Source organism: Mastigoproctus giganteus, chromosome 11 (assembly GCF_048544385.1).
Source record: "Mastigoproctus giganteus isolate SK-2022 chromosome 11, ASM4854438v1, whole genome shotgun sequence".
Lineage (NCBI taxonomy): Eukaryota > Metazoa > Arthropoda > Arachnida > Uropygi > Thelyphonidae > Mastigoproctus > Mastigoproctus giganteus.
Window position 1 is genome coordinate 87,214,568 of NC_143585.1, and position 16,862 is coordinate 87,231,429.

A 16,862-nucleotide genomic window follows, 5' to 3' on the forward strand; every position below is an offset into this window, starting at 1 on the left:
TGTAGAGCTGCTGGAACGAGTACAGAGAAGGGCAACAAGATTAGTGAATGGAACAAAGGGTTGCTCTTACGAAGAAAGGCTTAAATTTTGCAAATTACAGTGTCTGGAGACTAGGCACCGGCGAGGTGATCTGATAAAGCTTTGAATGGTTTGGGCATGCTCAATGCCGATGTGATTCCTCCTCTTGCTCAAAAGAATCACCTGAGAGGGCATAAATTCAAATTGAGGAAAGACAGATGTAGGATAGATGTGTGAAAATTTGCCTTTGGCCAGTTGGTTGGTGGAACAGACTTCCATCCCTTGTTGTGGAAGTTGATAGCCTAAATAAATTTAAAGCACAGCTGGACAAATATTTCAAACAAATGGAGGGGTGAAATGGGAGTGGTTTTTTTTTTGTTTTTTTTCGGTTGATTCTGCATAAGCTTGCTTTCTTGCATCATATGCCTGTATTAATGCTAATGCAGTATCACTAAAGATGCTGATGTTTTGCAAAACCCAATAATAATAATATAAACATTGGCTTACTAACTCTTGGTAGAATGAAGCATATAACAATGCGATGTATACAATATGACACAGTTAAATAAAGTTAAATTATCTGTTTTGAAAATTTCTTAAAATCAACAGTTTGATTAATTACGAGAAACATGTCACAAGATTCCTCCTTCCCCCTTTTTTCTTTATAATGTATATAACTTTGACACCTAAATTTGTTTTCTAAGATTGGGTTAAGATGATCATTGTAAATGTAATATCAATATATGTTTATCATCTAGTTTAAATAAGAATTCATTCTTCATCCTGTATAATGTTTATACATTAAGTCCCCGACATACGTAAGAGATACATTCCAGGACTTATTGTGTAAGTCGAGTTTTACATAATTCAGGAATGACTAATAAAATATTGCTAATATACCCGATATGCCAAAATTACAAAAACTACATAATATCTTCAGAAGAATGAATAAAAATAGTTATATATTTTTTATATATTAGTTATATACATAGAAAAATAGTGATATTTTTTATATATTAGTTATATACATAGAAAAATAGTTATATATTTTTAATTAGTTCAATTAAAAACTTTATCTGGGGACAGTGGTGAAGTAGCTGGAGTGGCACATAAGAAAAGAAAACATAAAAGGAAGAAAAAATGCATGTTATTGTACTGCAAAAACTGATATGTATTTCATAGCCTTGGTTATTATATTTGACTTCATTGGTGCTTAACCAATGAAGTCAAATATAGTTACGTAATAAGTTACGTAACTCAGGCTTATGTAACCCTGACTTACATAAGCCAAAGTTACGTAACTCAGGCTTATGTAAGTCAGGACTTACTGTATTAAAGATCCCTTCACCACTTCTCGTATTCTGTCTTTGTTCTTTATTATTGCATTCACTGTTGACACTGACAAATCTAAATTCTATGCAATACTTGTTAATATTTGCCATTTTCATACATTCTTATTGTTTTAATTTTCTGATCCAAATCGATTACTTTCCTTTTCTTGGTAGATTTAATAGTACCGCTGTTACTTATTCTCGTAGTGGGCACCATGATAATGGCCAAAATTAAATTTTCTATAAAGAACTTCACAGGGATAAGGCAGAAACACAGTATTATCACCTCATGTGAGCTCACATGCTCACATTTTACTAAAGCACATTTCTGGAGGTCACTACCATAAAACAATCAAAACAATTTGCAGTTAAATATTATTGCATTTGCAATAATATCGACAGCTGGAATTCTGTGGGTTTTTACGTTATTATGGTGAAATGTGTGTTCCTTCCTGCAATCTTCAGTCATATAAAAAAACATAAATAAAAATCAGAATCTTCTCTTCAATCCTATTTTTTAAGCTTCGTAAACTTGTTACTCCATATCTCACTTGAACAATTTGTGTATGCCGTGTTCGTCATTATCGATTGCTTATTTTTTTACAATCCTAAAAAAAAAAAAATTGAGTGAAAAAAAAATTTACGTAAGTCCAAAGTTACGTAACTCAGGCTTATGTAAGTCAGGGACTTACTGTATTAAATAAGTAATACTGGAAATTAATGATTACATTTCACTGTTTGTTGAATGCAGTTTTTTTTTTTTTTTTTTTTTGCTAGGTGTTCCAAATTTATACATGGTAGAAACAGTGGATTCAGAAAAGTTAGCATATACTATTGAAAATGCCTGGAAAAATTTGAATAAAGAAGAAAAGTTAAATGTGATGGTTCAGATAAATACTAGTGGAGAAACAAGTGAGTTATTTTTATGTCATATTTAATGTTTGAGGGGGGATTTGAAGAGTATGAAAGGGTTGTTGTACAGCATTAAAAATTTATGTACTTAAAAGTATAAAACTTCAAATAGTAACCCCTCATGTTTCGTACAGTTTCAATAACATCTTTTTTTCATTACAGGTACTGAAGTCAATAAATTTATGTGAATGAGGAAAGATGGACAAAATCAGTCACTGTGCAGTCATCCAGTATTTGGAGGGGGGGGGCATACGTTGCACACAGTGATGTCCCAGGTTAAGGACCCTATAACGGATGATTTTAGTAGTGGAGTCGTATACGTGATAAAGTGCCGGATTGTGGGGAGTGTTATGTGGGTGAAACTAGGTGGCAATTTAAGGATCGTCTGGGGGAGCACATGAATGCCATAAAAGCCACAGATTATGGAAAGTCTGCTGTGGCTGAACATTTTTGGGAGAAGCAACACCAGATCTCCCCAGAGGATGCGGTCATCGTTGACCGGACGCATGGATTCTGGAACCACAAGTGGCTCGAGAGCTTGTGAATCTGTTCATCAGACAATAATACTATTAACAGAGACAGGGGGTATGCGTATGCATCCCCTCTTTGAGGCTGCGGTCCTCAGTACGGATGAATGGTTTTGCTTTCCACACTCACGAGCCATTTCCGGTTCTAATATGTATGAAGGGAGCTCCGCCCATGCGCCGGTTGAACCACGTGTGGAAGTGCCGTGAGCCTGCTATTTAAGGATGTGTTGTGTAAGTTTTAACTTACTGTTGAAAATGGAAGCAGATGCTTCCAAAAGCTACAGTCTAGTTTTAGCGCTTTTATTCTATCATATATTTTAAATGTTTTATATATTTATTTTAATCCAATTTAAGTTTTATATTTATTGTAAATAGATTGTTTGTGCTATATTTTATTTTACAGTATTAAAATATATTTTATTTATTTTATCTTACAGTATTAAAATTTTCTTAATTCAATTTAAACGGTTGGTGTACGAGTTTATTATTGTGATATTATGGAATCTGGTAACACATTTGTCTTATGTTTTATGTGCAGATATGAAGATGTGATTTTTCAGTTTCAAGTGGTGAGAAATATGATATAATCAGACATTTGCAAACAATAAATATGCATTACAATGATGTGTAATGCACAGAAAAAAATGCTCAAATAAATGTAGTATTTCAAAGTGAAGATGACACTGAATTCACACCGCTTATTCACACCATTTTTCACAGAACGTAATTTCCTCTGAGCTGTGATTATCTTATATGTGCATTGTTCAGCAGTATGTTTCCTGATATTGAAATAGTGAACAAAATGGGGATGTGAAAGAACAACTACAACAGTGGGTATTGTTGGTGAAATTGGACAGAGAGGAAAATAAAAGATACAGTGATGGCTTTGATAAATGTGCTATTTTTGATTGAAGTAATCAAAGTGATTTCAAGTTATATCCCATCATGCTGTTGTTGTTGTTGTATGTTTTACGGTGCAATGGCAGCTATAGGCCATTATGCGCCACCATCATGCTGACCTTTTTTAACAAAAAAAAAAAAAAATTGTCAAATTGAAAGCAACTTTTTCTCAGTGCTAGGTTTGGAAAGAGATTCTACAGGATATGGTATTGTGCATCTTCCCACCCTTCTGAAAGCATGTGAAATTCCTTTAGAAAACTATCAGGAACTTAGTGTTGATAATTCCCCTATTATGCAGTGGAAGATTATCGACTTCTGTGTCAGATTAGAATATTAAGTTATACAAGATGCTTTTTCACAGAATATAAGAAATCCATTCAAGCATGTGTGCATGAAACTGAGCTGACTTATTGTACAGAAAATTTTGAAAACAAAACTGATGTTGAAACCATGGAACTACATAGTACATGCTGAAACTTTATCCAGAATTGTAATTGAAGGATCAACTTTGCCAAAATTTTTCGATGGTAGGAGGACAGTAAGACATCTTTAAAGAACATTATTATTTGGTCAAATAAAAAAATAAAAAAAAAGTTTCACACATTATGAAATTAGAATATACTTCACTGTACTTCAAAACTTGTTTTTCTTAGTCATTCATTGCAAACCATACAGGAAATGATCTTTATATAGAATAGCACTTCACCACACTTCAGTATTCCTGTACAAAACTGGCTTGACATTAATTTCCTTAATGGTGAATTGTCAGACAAGGGCTAACAAAGTAGCCTGTGAGGGGTGCCCTGATTTGACTCTGATGGATTTTTTATTTTGGAACTGGGCTAAAGAAAAAGTTTACCAGAGAAAACCAAGTTTTGTTGATAAACTGGAGAAAATTATCAGAGATGTGACTGGCAGAGTTCCTGTAAACTTGCTTTTATTTTTACATTCAGTGGAAGTCCAAAATCCCAACACAGTGCTGGTTCTTGTGTTGGGATTTAAATATGTCACTTAATGGTTAAAAATTATCTTACACAAATTGCTTTTATGTTCAGTTATCTTTCACTAATACTTTTTTAAAAATAGATAGACTTTCAAATCACCCCATAGATTACTATTGGAACTGGGTAGAAGTAACCCAGAGAAACGTATGAACTGTGTGGTACTACATTAAGGTGATAGAAAATGAAAAAGACCTGGGAGTAATTGTGCAGTCAGATATGAAGTTCTCTGAGCAATGCAGACATGCTGCCAGGGCAGGTCATAGTTTTTTGTCAATGATATACAGGAATTTTCCTAGCAGGGAAAAGGAGGTGATTGTCCCTCTGTATAAGGCAATGGTCAGGCCATGCCTTGAGTACTGCATACAGGTCTGGAGGCCTCATTTTAGGAAGGATGTAGATTTGCTTGAATGTGTACAGAGAAGGGCAACAAGATTGGTGAGGGGAATGAAGGGATCATCTTACCAAGAGAGGCTTAAGTTCTGCAAATTGCAGCGGCTGGAGACTAGGCACCTGCGAGGTGATCTGATTGAGGTGTATAAGGCCTTGAACGGGTTGAGCACGCTGAATTCTGATGGGATGCTTCCACTTGTTCAGATTACGAACCTAAGGGGACATAAATTTAAATTGAGGAAAGACAATAGATGTGCATTAGACAATGGAAATTTGCCTTTAGCCAGCGGGTGGTTAATTGCTGGAACAAACTTCCATCTGTCGTTGTGGAAGTTGATAGGTTAAATAAATTTAAGGAGGAACCGGACAAATATTTAGAGGGAATTGTTTTGTAAATTTTTTTTTTTGTTTGATGCTGCATAAGCTCATACACTTGCTTTCTTGCATCACATGCCACTATACTACTACTACAAGAACATTATCATGTTTTATGGTATCACATGGATTCAAACTTGTAAATAACTTTGTGCTGTCATCCTGACCACTTGGCTATGGCCATGACAAATTTCTGAACCTAAAAAAGAGAAAGTTTATACAAAGCTTTGTTCATACCTTTCATTTTTCCCCCCTTTTCTTTAATATACAATCTGTTCTCAAAACAGTTCCTGTAAGATGTATTGAAGTTCTCATGTATTTGATGTGTCCAGGATGAGAAGGGAAGGGCTACAGTTCTTCAAGGGCCCTGGCTTAATATTACATTTTTAATAATTAACAAAAAATTCTATAAATTTAAAATAATAAAAATGTTTTTTATTTTATTATTTTTTTATCTTATTGATTTATTATGTGTTAGAATTGGCTTGTTGCTTTTTAACCCTTACTTCTGTGTGCAGACACTATGCAAAGGGTGAAACATCATGCACTTTGCACCAGGATTTGCATTGGCTTTCAGCATTCCTGGGTGTGTCTTCTAAATTAAACTTCTTTAGCATTACATCTGTAGCACTTCAGGTGATGCACACAGATTGACTGACTTTCTTTGAATAAAAAGATATTGTTCCTCTTAAGTAGAATAAAAAAACTTGCATTACCATTCACTTCATTCTCATGTTTTGAAATCTCAACTTGATTCAAAGAAGTCACACACACGCAGACACATACATACCTGCTCATCACACAAATTTGTACTGTGAAGCTTGGTTTCACTATCTTGATGTGGTTTCACTGTCACCACTTGTGAGAATAGCTTATGAACTCTATTTTGGATGCAAGGTCAAAGATCAAGATAAAGTATGTGCTCTAAAGATTTCCTGTAGCTCATGTTCAACAGCAAAAGGCATCGATTTATGACTATCTCGTGGCTTAGAGATAGTCATAAATCGATGCCTTTTGCTGTTCTAGTGATATGGCAGGAACCTTAAGACCACATAAATGATTGTTACTTTTGCATTACCAATATTTCTGGTTTTTCTCGGAAGTCCAAGCATAAAGCAGGGTATCCCAACATACCTTCTGCTCTAAGGCAGGTTCCTCACAATGATACAGTGCCAAAGCCACCAGAAACTTATGGACTTGACTCTGATTCAGGATCAGAAAAGGAGTCTCCAGAATGAGTACAGATCCAGACATTTCAACTCTTGATACTGCAAAGCCGCACCTAATCACTCAGGCAGAATTGAATGATTTGGTCAGACATTTGGACCCCTCCAAAACCAAGGCTCAATTACTGGGATCATGGTTCAGCAGTGGATCTTCTTGAAAGGTGTCAAGGTGTCCTTTTATAGGAAGAGGCAATCTAACATGGATTTAATAAATAGGTCCTAAAATAGACTGTAGGTGTAGGGTACATATATATGAGTATCGTACAGAAGACTCAACTGCAGAATCAAAGAACATTAAAAAAATTATACAATATGGAAGAATCCTAAAATCCGACACTGCTCTACATGCATTCCAATGTGGTGACACACGGGACTTCAAACAATACTAGAATCCTTTCTACAGACAACCAGTACAACAAAAGAAAATTTAAAGAAGCCTGCTTCTTAAAAATGTTCGGAGCCTCATCTATTAACAGAAAACAAGGAATCGAATTCAGTCCTCAATATTTTCACCTGCTCAACAAGAAAATAGAAGAAAAAAGTGGAAAAACGGAAAAGACAAAAAATAAAATAGTCCAGATATCTGGTAGACAGTCCACATACAACCTTCTCCAAAATCCCAGTACCCGCCTGCACAACAACCACAGAGGATCAGAGTACAAGGATAAAGTTCACCCCAAGGCTTCCACTCCAAAAACTTCCAATAGCTTTGGCAAGAGACCAGAATGCTCGGCTACCATTAGGGCAAGAAGAAAGTTTTCTACTCTTAGCCTGTTCAAAATCTAGTTTGGACTGATTAATAACTGCTTTACAATTGGTGCGAGCTTTGGTGTAAGCAGAAAATGAAACTGAAGAATTGGAAACAAGCCAATTATGATATGTAACATTCTTCTCATGAACAGCCTTAGCACATTTATTGTAAAACCAAGGTTTAGATAAAGGACATGATTTTAAAGTGGAGTGTGGAATAAAGGATTCCATTCATACAAGAATAATTTCACTGACACGATATGAACAAACATTGACATCAGAAGTTTTGAAACAGTAATCAGACCAAGGAAAAGAAGAAAAGAAATCTCGCAGGTCATCCCATTTTGCATTCTTATAATGCCAAACAATACGAGGTTGGGAATAGCCATGAGATAAAGGCTCCATTGGAGAAGAGACAATCACCAAGTTGTGATCTGAGGTGCCTAAAGGACCTCTCACTTCGACCGTGTACTTAAAAGGGTTGTTTGTGAGAAAAAGTTCAAGCGTGTTGGCTGTATGGTTAGGATTGTCCAGTATTCTGGTAGGTAAATGAACAATCTGTGTATTGGTAATTGCAAAAGCCTCAGCATCTCGACCAGCTGGGTCGGTGTGACTAGAAAAAGGAAGCCAACTTGAGTTGTGAACATTAAAATCACCAAGGAAAATTACCTCGCTGTTAGGAAAGTTGGACTGGAGAAAGTCAAGTTGCAAAGAGAGGAAGTCAAAGATCTCCAAGTGATTAGTGGAGTTGGGAGAACGGTAGAGACAACATTTGACACAATGAAGTAGAGAGAATTTAAGCCAGAGAAGGTTGAAAAGAGGAGATTCCAAATTACCAAGTCTCTAACAGGGAATATCGGAATGGACATATGCACAAGTACCACCTTTGAGGCGAAAGGAATCATAGAGCGAATAATTTAGGCAACTGAGATGAGCTGTAGTTGAATCAACCGATAACTGAGATTCTGTCAGAAAAAGTACATGGGGTTTGGCAGACTGTAAGTGGAAATGGAGGTCGTTGAGATTAGAATTGAGACCACATATATTTATGAAATGAACTAGGAAGTGTAGATCTTTTCGCAGATATGTTTATTCTATTAGTTTGACAATTCATGGTGTATTCAATAGTAAGAAAAAGTGGGGGGGGGACATACTGTATGAAGTAATGAAATTTTTGCATATGGCATACATATGTTAAGAATATACCCAGATCCTTGACATAATGTGGCCTCGACAATGCCCCCCACATGCATACACATTACTTGGACTCCCTCTGGTTACTATCTGGCAGAGTAGAGGCAGAAAGATTATACACTAGCTGATCCGGAAACCTCCTAAAGAGTTACCAATAGGTTCGGTCCAGTGTACTAACTAGTGGCCAGCCTGCGAACACCATTTTAGAGCTGTACCCTCGAAATGTAAGGAAGATTGGATCTCGCCATGATGTTCATCATAACCTCAAAAGTCATCAGTCATACTGCATGTTGGAAGAGGTGGGGAAGGGTTGACCGTAACTTAGCTCTGGAGACTAAACATGGGTTCCACCACTTCAAGTCTCCAATAAGCAGAGTGGTGGTATTGCACCAGTTGATGAGAGTCATCTACCACCTAGTATTGCCTGGTAACACAGAGGGGCAGTATTCCTCCATGTGGTGTTGGCACCACATCTCGACCCCTGCTTATGTTGATTCACACCTGGGTGGTCACCCACAGTGTGCTTGTGCATGTAGGTTATACCCAGGATTACTAACAGTCCCACCATCGTGAAGGTGCAAGCAGAGGATTTGGCTATCACAGACCGTCCGGACTTCACCAAAATTGGTCCACTTGACTTGAGTGTCACCCAAATATCAGTTCCTTCAGCGTTTTAGACTCCCAGGTAGCAAGTACAGCTTATCTGGCATATCTGAGAGAATGTCTATGACAACCTCAAGGACCAAATTCAAATATGGTTGCCATATTTGGATTCAGCAACATCAAAGCTACAAGAATCACCTGAATTTTAACAGGGGGGAAAAAATGTTTTATTTGCTCAGTAATTATGTAATCAGTAATGTTCAGTAATTATGTTCTTACTGTCATTAGTTTTCATGGGACTTCTGTTTTTATAATGTAGATATTGACAATATTATACTAGTTCTAGAGTACACACTAGACTCATGTAGTACTCCATGATTTTTACATGTGATTTGCAGATTAAAGTATATGTTTAACTACTGAAAATAGCTTTGTTTTTCTCTTTCCAGTTTTGTTATGTATAATTTTTAATTGTTTTCATTATAGACAAAAGTGGCATATCTCCAGCAGATGCTTCCAGTTTAGTAAAGTATATTGTTGAGAAGTGTCCACACTTGAACTTTTCAGGACTGATGACTATAGGTACCTTAAATCATGATCTTAGTTTGGGACCCAATCCAGATTTTCAGAGCCTTGTAGAATGTCGACAACAATTATGTGTGACTTTGGGGTTAGAGATCAAAGATGTAGAACTAAGTATGGGAATGTCAGGTGACTTTGAACATGCAGTAAGTATCACATTTTGTGTTTTTAATATTTTCATTATCTGTATGTAGAGTATTATAGATATGAATTTACACATGCTTTATGTGAAATATAAGAGAACTACAATTTCTTCATAGGCCAATTTAAATATGAGGCACTGTATAGCATTGGAATTCAAAGTTCATATTTAATTAACAGTTTTCCTTTATTTTTTTTGTAAAGTAATTTAAAAAATTGAAATTCGCATGGATTTTTTTTATATTCTCCTTGTGAAATATGAAAAGAATATATTTCTCGCACTGTCTGTCTTTGAAAAATGAGTCCTACAAAAATGGGGCAATTGGAATAATAATGAAATTTAATCTTTGGAAAAAATTTTGATGATGCTCAACACCCTATGGATATGATTTGGAACCAGTTACCATCATTTTACTAGTTTATGAGCAAGATGCTATCTTGTTCACAGTCTTCTGATCTGTAGATTATTCTTACTCTCATTATACCTTTGTTTCTTTGTTCTAGCTAACTTACAAGATTTTGTACTAGTATTAGTATGTATAATTTCTGACTCTGGGACAGAAGTTACACATGGACAGTTAAGACTAAGTGTTCTTGTATAGTTTACTATCAACACACCCTTTGAAGTTCATGCAAGAAATGTGTCAGGGTAGTAAGTTTTTACCTTCATAAGCTTCCTGCTCATTTTTAAATGTCACAACCCATTGAACATTTTGGTGTTATTGACTGTCCTGGTAACAAACAAGAATTCTTGATGTGTGTGCAAGCATTACTTTGACTCTTATCATCAGATAAATGCATATCTATGTTATCCTGTTCTCCCTAACTAGCAGTTTTCCTGAACCCTTAAGGTATGATATGATACTGGCATCCTATGATACTGGCAAAAATCCTTGTGCCATCTTTGTTCAAGTGTATCCCATTTCTACAAAATAGATGCCTTCTACCTACAAGTGCAGACCATACTGATAACAATTTTTAATTGTTAAATTAAAAGGCTTTCGGCACATAGTCCCTCCTACCGTGCCTGGACAGAATTGCAGACATATACACACTCTGACCTAACTTGTGGCATTTTTTCAGCATGGTCTTATATTTTTCCAACATATCATCAGCTTGTGTATGCTTAATATCATTTGTCCTCACATAAATAATAATTCTCTCTTTACTACTTTTAAAATCAGATAATCTGTTAGTGACATCATTAACTGTTGCTCCTGGCAGACACACGCTGGTTCTAATCCACTATTCTTATTACAAAAGGGATAATTATGCTTAAGCAAACCCTTAGCCATAATTACCCCTTTCCCTTACAATGGAATCTCTGATTAGAACTAAATCATTTTGAACCAGAGCAGTTTGCACTTGATTACTCTGTTCTGAGGCCCGGGGGTGTATCATCGGGGGTGTATCACTCATCAATTTACTAAATTCTTGAGTCCCTGATGATTCAAAAATTACAAGAAATCTTTGGCAAAGGATGCAAAGAAAAACAAAAACACAAAGTTCTTTACTTATGTAAACTCTAAAAGGAAAGGGATAAATCAGATTGATCCACTTAATATAGATGTTTCGACTATTGATCGTGCTCAATTAGCTGATAAACTAAATGAGTATTTTGTATATACATCCACACATGAGAAGTTATTCAAGGAGGGGAATGCCAGAAATTTATCAAACTGTAACAGGGAGCTGAGTGATTTTGTAATAACACAGCAAAGTGGAGGAGAAATTATTGAAGTTAAACATAAGGAAGGTACCTGGGGTAGATGGGATCTATCCAGTTATATTAAAGGAGGCAGCAAAGGAAGTAAGCATACCTTTAGCAATAATTATGAGAGCTTCCTTGGACTCGGAGGAGGTCCCCATGGACTGAAGGCATGCAAATGTATCCCCAATTCACAAAAGGGGTTCAAAGAGTGGTATAACTAACAATAGACCTGTTAGTTTAACTTGTGTTCTGGGGAAAATAATGGTGTCACTGGTTAAAGTAGCATCACAGGATCATCTAGACAAGACTGCAGTAATAGTTCAGACACAGCATAGGTTTGTTAAAGGGAGTTCTTGTCTGACCAATTTGATTGGATACTATGATGTGGTCACAGAGGAACTGGATGAAAAAAATAATTTTGATATCATATACTTGAATTTCAGGAAAGCTTTTGATACTGTTGCACATGGAAGACCGCTGTACAAATTGGAGTGGTATGGCATTAAGGGCAAGTTGCTACAATTGATAAAGGGATGGTTGAATGGGAGACGACATAGAGTGAAAATCAATGAACACTGCTCTTCATGGACTAATGTTATTAATGGAGTTCCCCAGGGTTCGGTGATGGGCCCATTGTTGTTTTGTGTGGTCATCAATGATATTGAATAAGGTATATCAGGCTTAATGTCCAAGTTTGCAGATGATACAAAGGTTGGCAGGGTTGTTAATGACAGTAAAGAGAGTATGCTACTGCAACAGGATCTAGATAAGTTGGGCAAATGGGCTGAGAAGTGGCAATTCAAGTTTAACATTGACAAATGCAAAGTACTGCATATACTTGGGTTACTGCAAAGCAGTAACCCAAGAGAAATGTACTAATTGTGTGGTACTACACTCAGAGAAGTGGGGAATGAAAAAGACCTAGGGGTAATTGTGCAGTGAGATATGAAGTTCGCTGAGCAATGCAGACAGGCTGCCAGGGCAAGTCATGGAGCCTTGTCAATGATATATAGGAATTTTGCTAGTAGGAACAAGGAGGTGATTATCTCATTGTAGAAGGCAATGGTCAGGCCACACGTCTGTGTAGAGGTCTGGAGGCCTCATTTTAGGAAGAATGTAGAGTTGCTAGAATGAGCACAAAAAAGGGCAACAAGATTGGTGAGGGGAACAAAGGGGTGCTCTTACCAAGGTAAGAGCACTCCTAATGTTCTGCAAATTGTAGTGCCTGGAGACTAGGCACCTGCAAGGTTAATCTGTTTGAGGTATATAATGGGTTGAGCAGGCTCAGTGCTGATGGGATTCTTTCTCTTGCTCAGATTATGAACCTGACGGGGTGTAGATTCAAATTGAAAGACAGTTATAGAATAGATGTGCGGAGATTTGCCTTTAGCCAGCAGGTAGTTGATTGCTGGAAGAGACTTCCATCTCTTGCTGTGGAAGTTGATAGCTTGAATAAATTTAATGCTGAGCTAGACAGACATTTGGAGTGAATAGATGGGTGAAATGGGAGGGGTTTTTTTCTGATGCTACATAAACTTGATTTCTTGCATGATATGCGTCGACTAATGCTAATCTTCTAGTTGTATTTGTGTCTAGGGCAATGCCCAATTCTTCAGCAATTCAAAAAATCTTCCAACCATGCACCAAGTTTTAATTTTAGACCAGTACACTTCTTGCAACAGGAACAAAGAAAATAATCATCAGTCAAACTGAGTAGTAACTAAATTTACCCTCGAATACATGCCACAGGGAATGCAAGTGATGAAGTCACAACTCACATGGGAATTTCCTGTTCCCATTTCTGCCTGAGTCTACAAAATATCATAGAAAATATAACATGTATCAAAATGAAATTTACACTATAAATAAAGAAATTCAGTAAATTAAGTATTAATCCACACTGCTAATCCTTTAGCCTCTAATCCATGCATAGAGAAAGCCTAGATAGAAGTGACTGCTTTATCCAAAACTGCCAACTCAAGAATCCAACTTATTTGTATCAACTTATTCTTGCCACACAGGACATATAAGGTTTGCCATTGATGGTCTAGACACTTTACACATTACAGAGCATCTGTATAGTCCAGACCATTTTCCTGTTTAATGTTTCTACTGAAAAACCTTTATAAATATCATGGAATATAAACACTCATTATGATATTTTTTACACTTATTATGGATTTTTGATTTGTGAATGATTGTTTCTTTGTAGGTAGAAGTCGGAAGTACTAACATTAGGGTTGGCAGTACAATATTTGGAGCACGAAATTATGCTACCAAAGTTACCGAAGAAAAGAAAGTAAGCAAGGACAGTGCTGCTAAAGTTACAGAAGAACAAAACAGTTGATTGGTACATTTTGAAACAAATTTCAATTATGGTTGTTTAATATTCTGAAGCACTTTTTCAGGTGTCACTGAATTAGTATTTAACAGCAGTTAAAACCTCTTCTGAAGTATTATGTAGAATATAAAATGCTACTTTACAGTAACATCCCATTACAGCAAATATCGTTTATTTGAAAAGTGTGAGCAATGGAAACAACACATTGCAGGAATTAATCTGTTCACATAACACCTTAGTTTAAATAGAAATGATAAGATGGAAGGCCTACCCTGTTAGGTCCCTTGGTGTTTTGAATGCCAGTACCTTGGTGTATCTGATGAGATGGGGCTCTGGCAGATCTGGCAGATGATATCCTTCTTTATTCCATCATATATTTTAATTGCACTCTATCATTTATCTTTTGGCTTTTAAATAAAGCTTACAAATCTAGCAACCCAAAGGCATCTGCTGTAAAGGAGACCAGGTCATCTTAGCAAGCATTGAGTACTTTTTAATAATTTCTTTTTATTTTAATGCAGTGTAATGTAATGTGAGTGGAATTCTGTTTTAATAAAAATATTTCATGGTCCTAGATAACTTCTCTTATTTTTTTTTTGTAATCTATCTCATTTGAACAAAATAGTTTGATAAAAAAAAATTAGTACAATAAATTATTTTCAATGTGAATAAAATGTATTTTACATTGATAGTTTATAACATGAGAAAACCGTTTTACAAAAGTTATGAATAGAACTGTATTATTCATAAAAATTGTCAATACAAAAATGGAAAGCTTTGCTTGGGGGGGAAAAAAAAGTTTTTAAAGGATGTGACAAAATAATTCAGTAGCATACTCTCTAACATATTTACCACATTTCTGAATTGTTATACTCGAATCTCTCAACCCCTACACACTAAAAAATGGGGTGGTGTGCTGGCACCTCTTCAGAAAAAAGAAAAGAAAAAAAAATTAGATGTATGGTGACATTGCTTGTCAAATTTGTGTACTGTAGATTACTTCTTTTTCTTACTAGAGGAAATCCTGAATTCTCAAATTGAAGTTTAATGTAAAGCAGATGTGGAGTCATAACAAGAGACCTTGTGGTTTCGTGGTTTCAAGTCTTTCACTCTAGAAACATTCCAGTAAAAATAGGCATTATTAATCTAATTGCATCACTTAGTTTAATCTGAACCTGTTTGCTTTTTATTGCAAAAACAAAAAATTACAAAAAATTCAAACATTAAAAACAAAAATTAGCATATATGTGAAAAGTAATAAGTTATATCTACCTTAGCATATTCCTGAATGTGTAGTTTTATTTTATACAATTCCGTATTAATATTAATTAGTCACATGGTTCAAGGAAGTCACAGGATTTTTGCTGCACCAGCCTAAAAATAAATAAATAATATATATATAAAATAAATAAATAAATAAATAATAATAATAAACAAATAAATAAAAAGAAAAACAATAAAAATATAAGTACACTTTTCAGTTTACAAAATAGAACAAAAAGTCAAAAGGGGCTAGGTCTGGTGAGTAGGGTGCATGTTCACACAGAGATTAGTTTTTTTATCTAAAAAGTGAACAGAGAGTGAATTGTCTTGATGGAGCATCCAACCATCCTTCCACAATTCAGGTCTCTTTGAACATTTTCATGCAGCCTGGTCAGAACTTGAATGCAATATGTTTGATTGACAGTCTGATTTAGAGGAGCATATGCAACCATAATAATTCCTTTAATATCAAAGAAAACAAGAAGCATGGTTTTCATTTTTGATTTTGACATTCTTGCTTTTTTTTTTTTTAGCTGGCTGGGGGATTGTTTCTGAGTCATATGGGAACAGCCCACTTTCATCGCAAATAATCACTCAGAAAGTCTGGCTCTTCAGTTTCAAAATATCTTCACAAACTTGGAGTCTTCTCATTCTTTGATCTTCGTTCAAAAATTTTGGCACCATCGTGGCACATGCTTTTCTCATAACTAAATTTTCAATTAAAATTTGTCTAACTCTTCTTTGTTGCTATTGAGTTCTGACTCAACCATTATAATGCTTAAATGATGATCACTTCTAATCAATGTCCGTAGCGAGTCCACATTTTAATCAGTTTTCACGGATACCAGACTCCTGGTTGTTCATTGTCTTCCAACTTCTCTCTTCCTTCTGAAAATCTTTTATGCCATTCAAACACACGAACTCTTGACATAGTATCTTCCCCATAAACTTTGTAACAACTCATAACTCTCGGTGTTTTCTTTAGTTTTGTTAAAAATTTGAGGTTGATTCATTGTTCAATGCTTTTATCTGTCAGTTTTCCGGAAAAATGCAAAAGCACAAGGTAACGAAAACCTGTCTCACTGCAAAGTGAATAAGCGTGTTGAAACATGACTTGACAGACAATGAGAGAAAGGTTCGACATTAACTGCTGTGCCTTTGTGTCATAGTTGGCACTTGGTGTGTAGTGGCTGCATGTGCAGTCTTGTTATTTAATAGACACACCTTGTATTCACCCTCCCTTTGCATTCTGCCCAGTTGATAGATGCTGTGTAGAGTCTCTTAAGTTGTCATAGTCTCCTTTTCTGAAATTAAAACTAGTGCCTTTACTTTTAGCAACTGCAATATTTTTCTCCAGCTTCAAACTAATGACTGTATGATCACTACCTTTCAGTGGTTCCCTGATTTGTAAGTAATCAGCAAGTCTAAAATGTTCATACCCGTAATATTTTTTCTAGCCTGTTGTTACAAATAATCATTTAACAATTTTGTTCTCAGTGACAAATTTCCCTCCCACATACTCCAATCAGTAAGGGGCAAATTGAAATCGCCCATAATAAGACACTCATACTTGCTCGCCCATTTCATCTGTTGT

At 35.7% G+C, this 16,862-nt stretch overlaps 1 protein-coding gene across 2 annotated transcripts in view; it reads left to right on the forward strand.

Annotated features, from left to right (window-relative positions):
* Window positions 1-14,474, forward strand: part of LOC150078226 (pyridoxal phosphate homeostasis protein) — a 95,880-nt gene extending 81,406 nt beyond the window's left edge. For both annotated transcript variants that reach the window (XM_090384633.1, XM_090384634.1), the window contains 3 exons: window positions 2,127-2,261; window positions 9,717-9,958; window positions 13,877-14,474. In XM_090384633.1, the coding sequence (XP_090240759.1) occupies window positions 2,127-2,261; window positions 9,717-9,958; window positions 13,877-14,011 (512 nt within the window). In that variant the 3' untranslated portion in view covers window positions 14,012-14,474. The remainder of the gene's footprint in view (window positions 1-2,126; window positions 2,262-9,716; window positions 9,959-13,876) is intronic.
* Window positions 14,475-16,862: the final 2,388 nt, after the last annotated feature.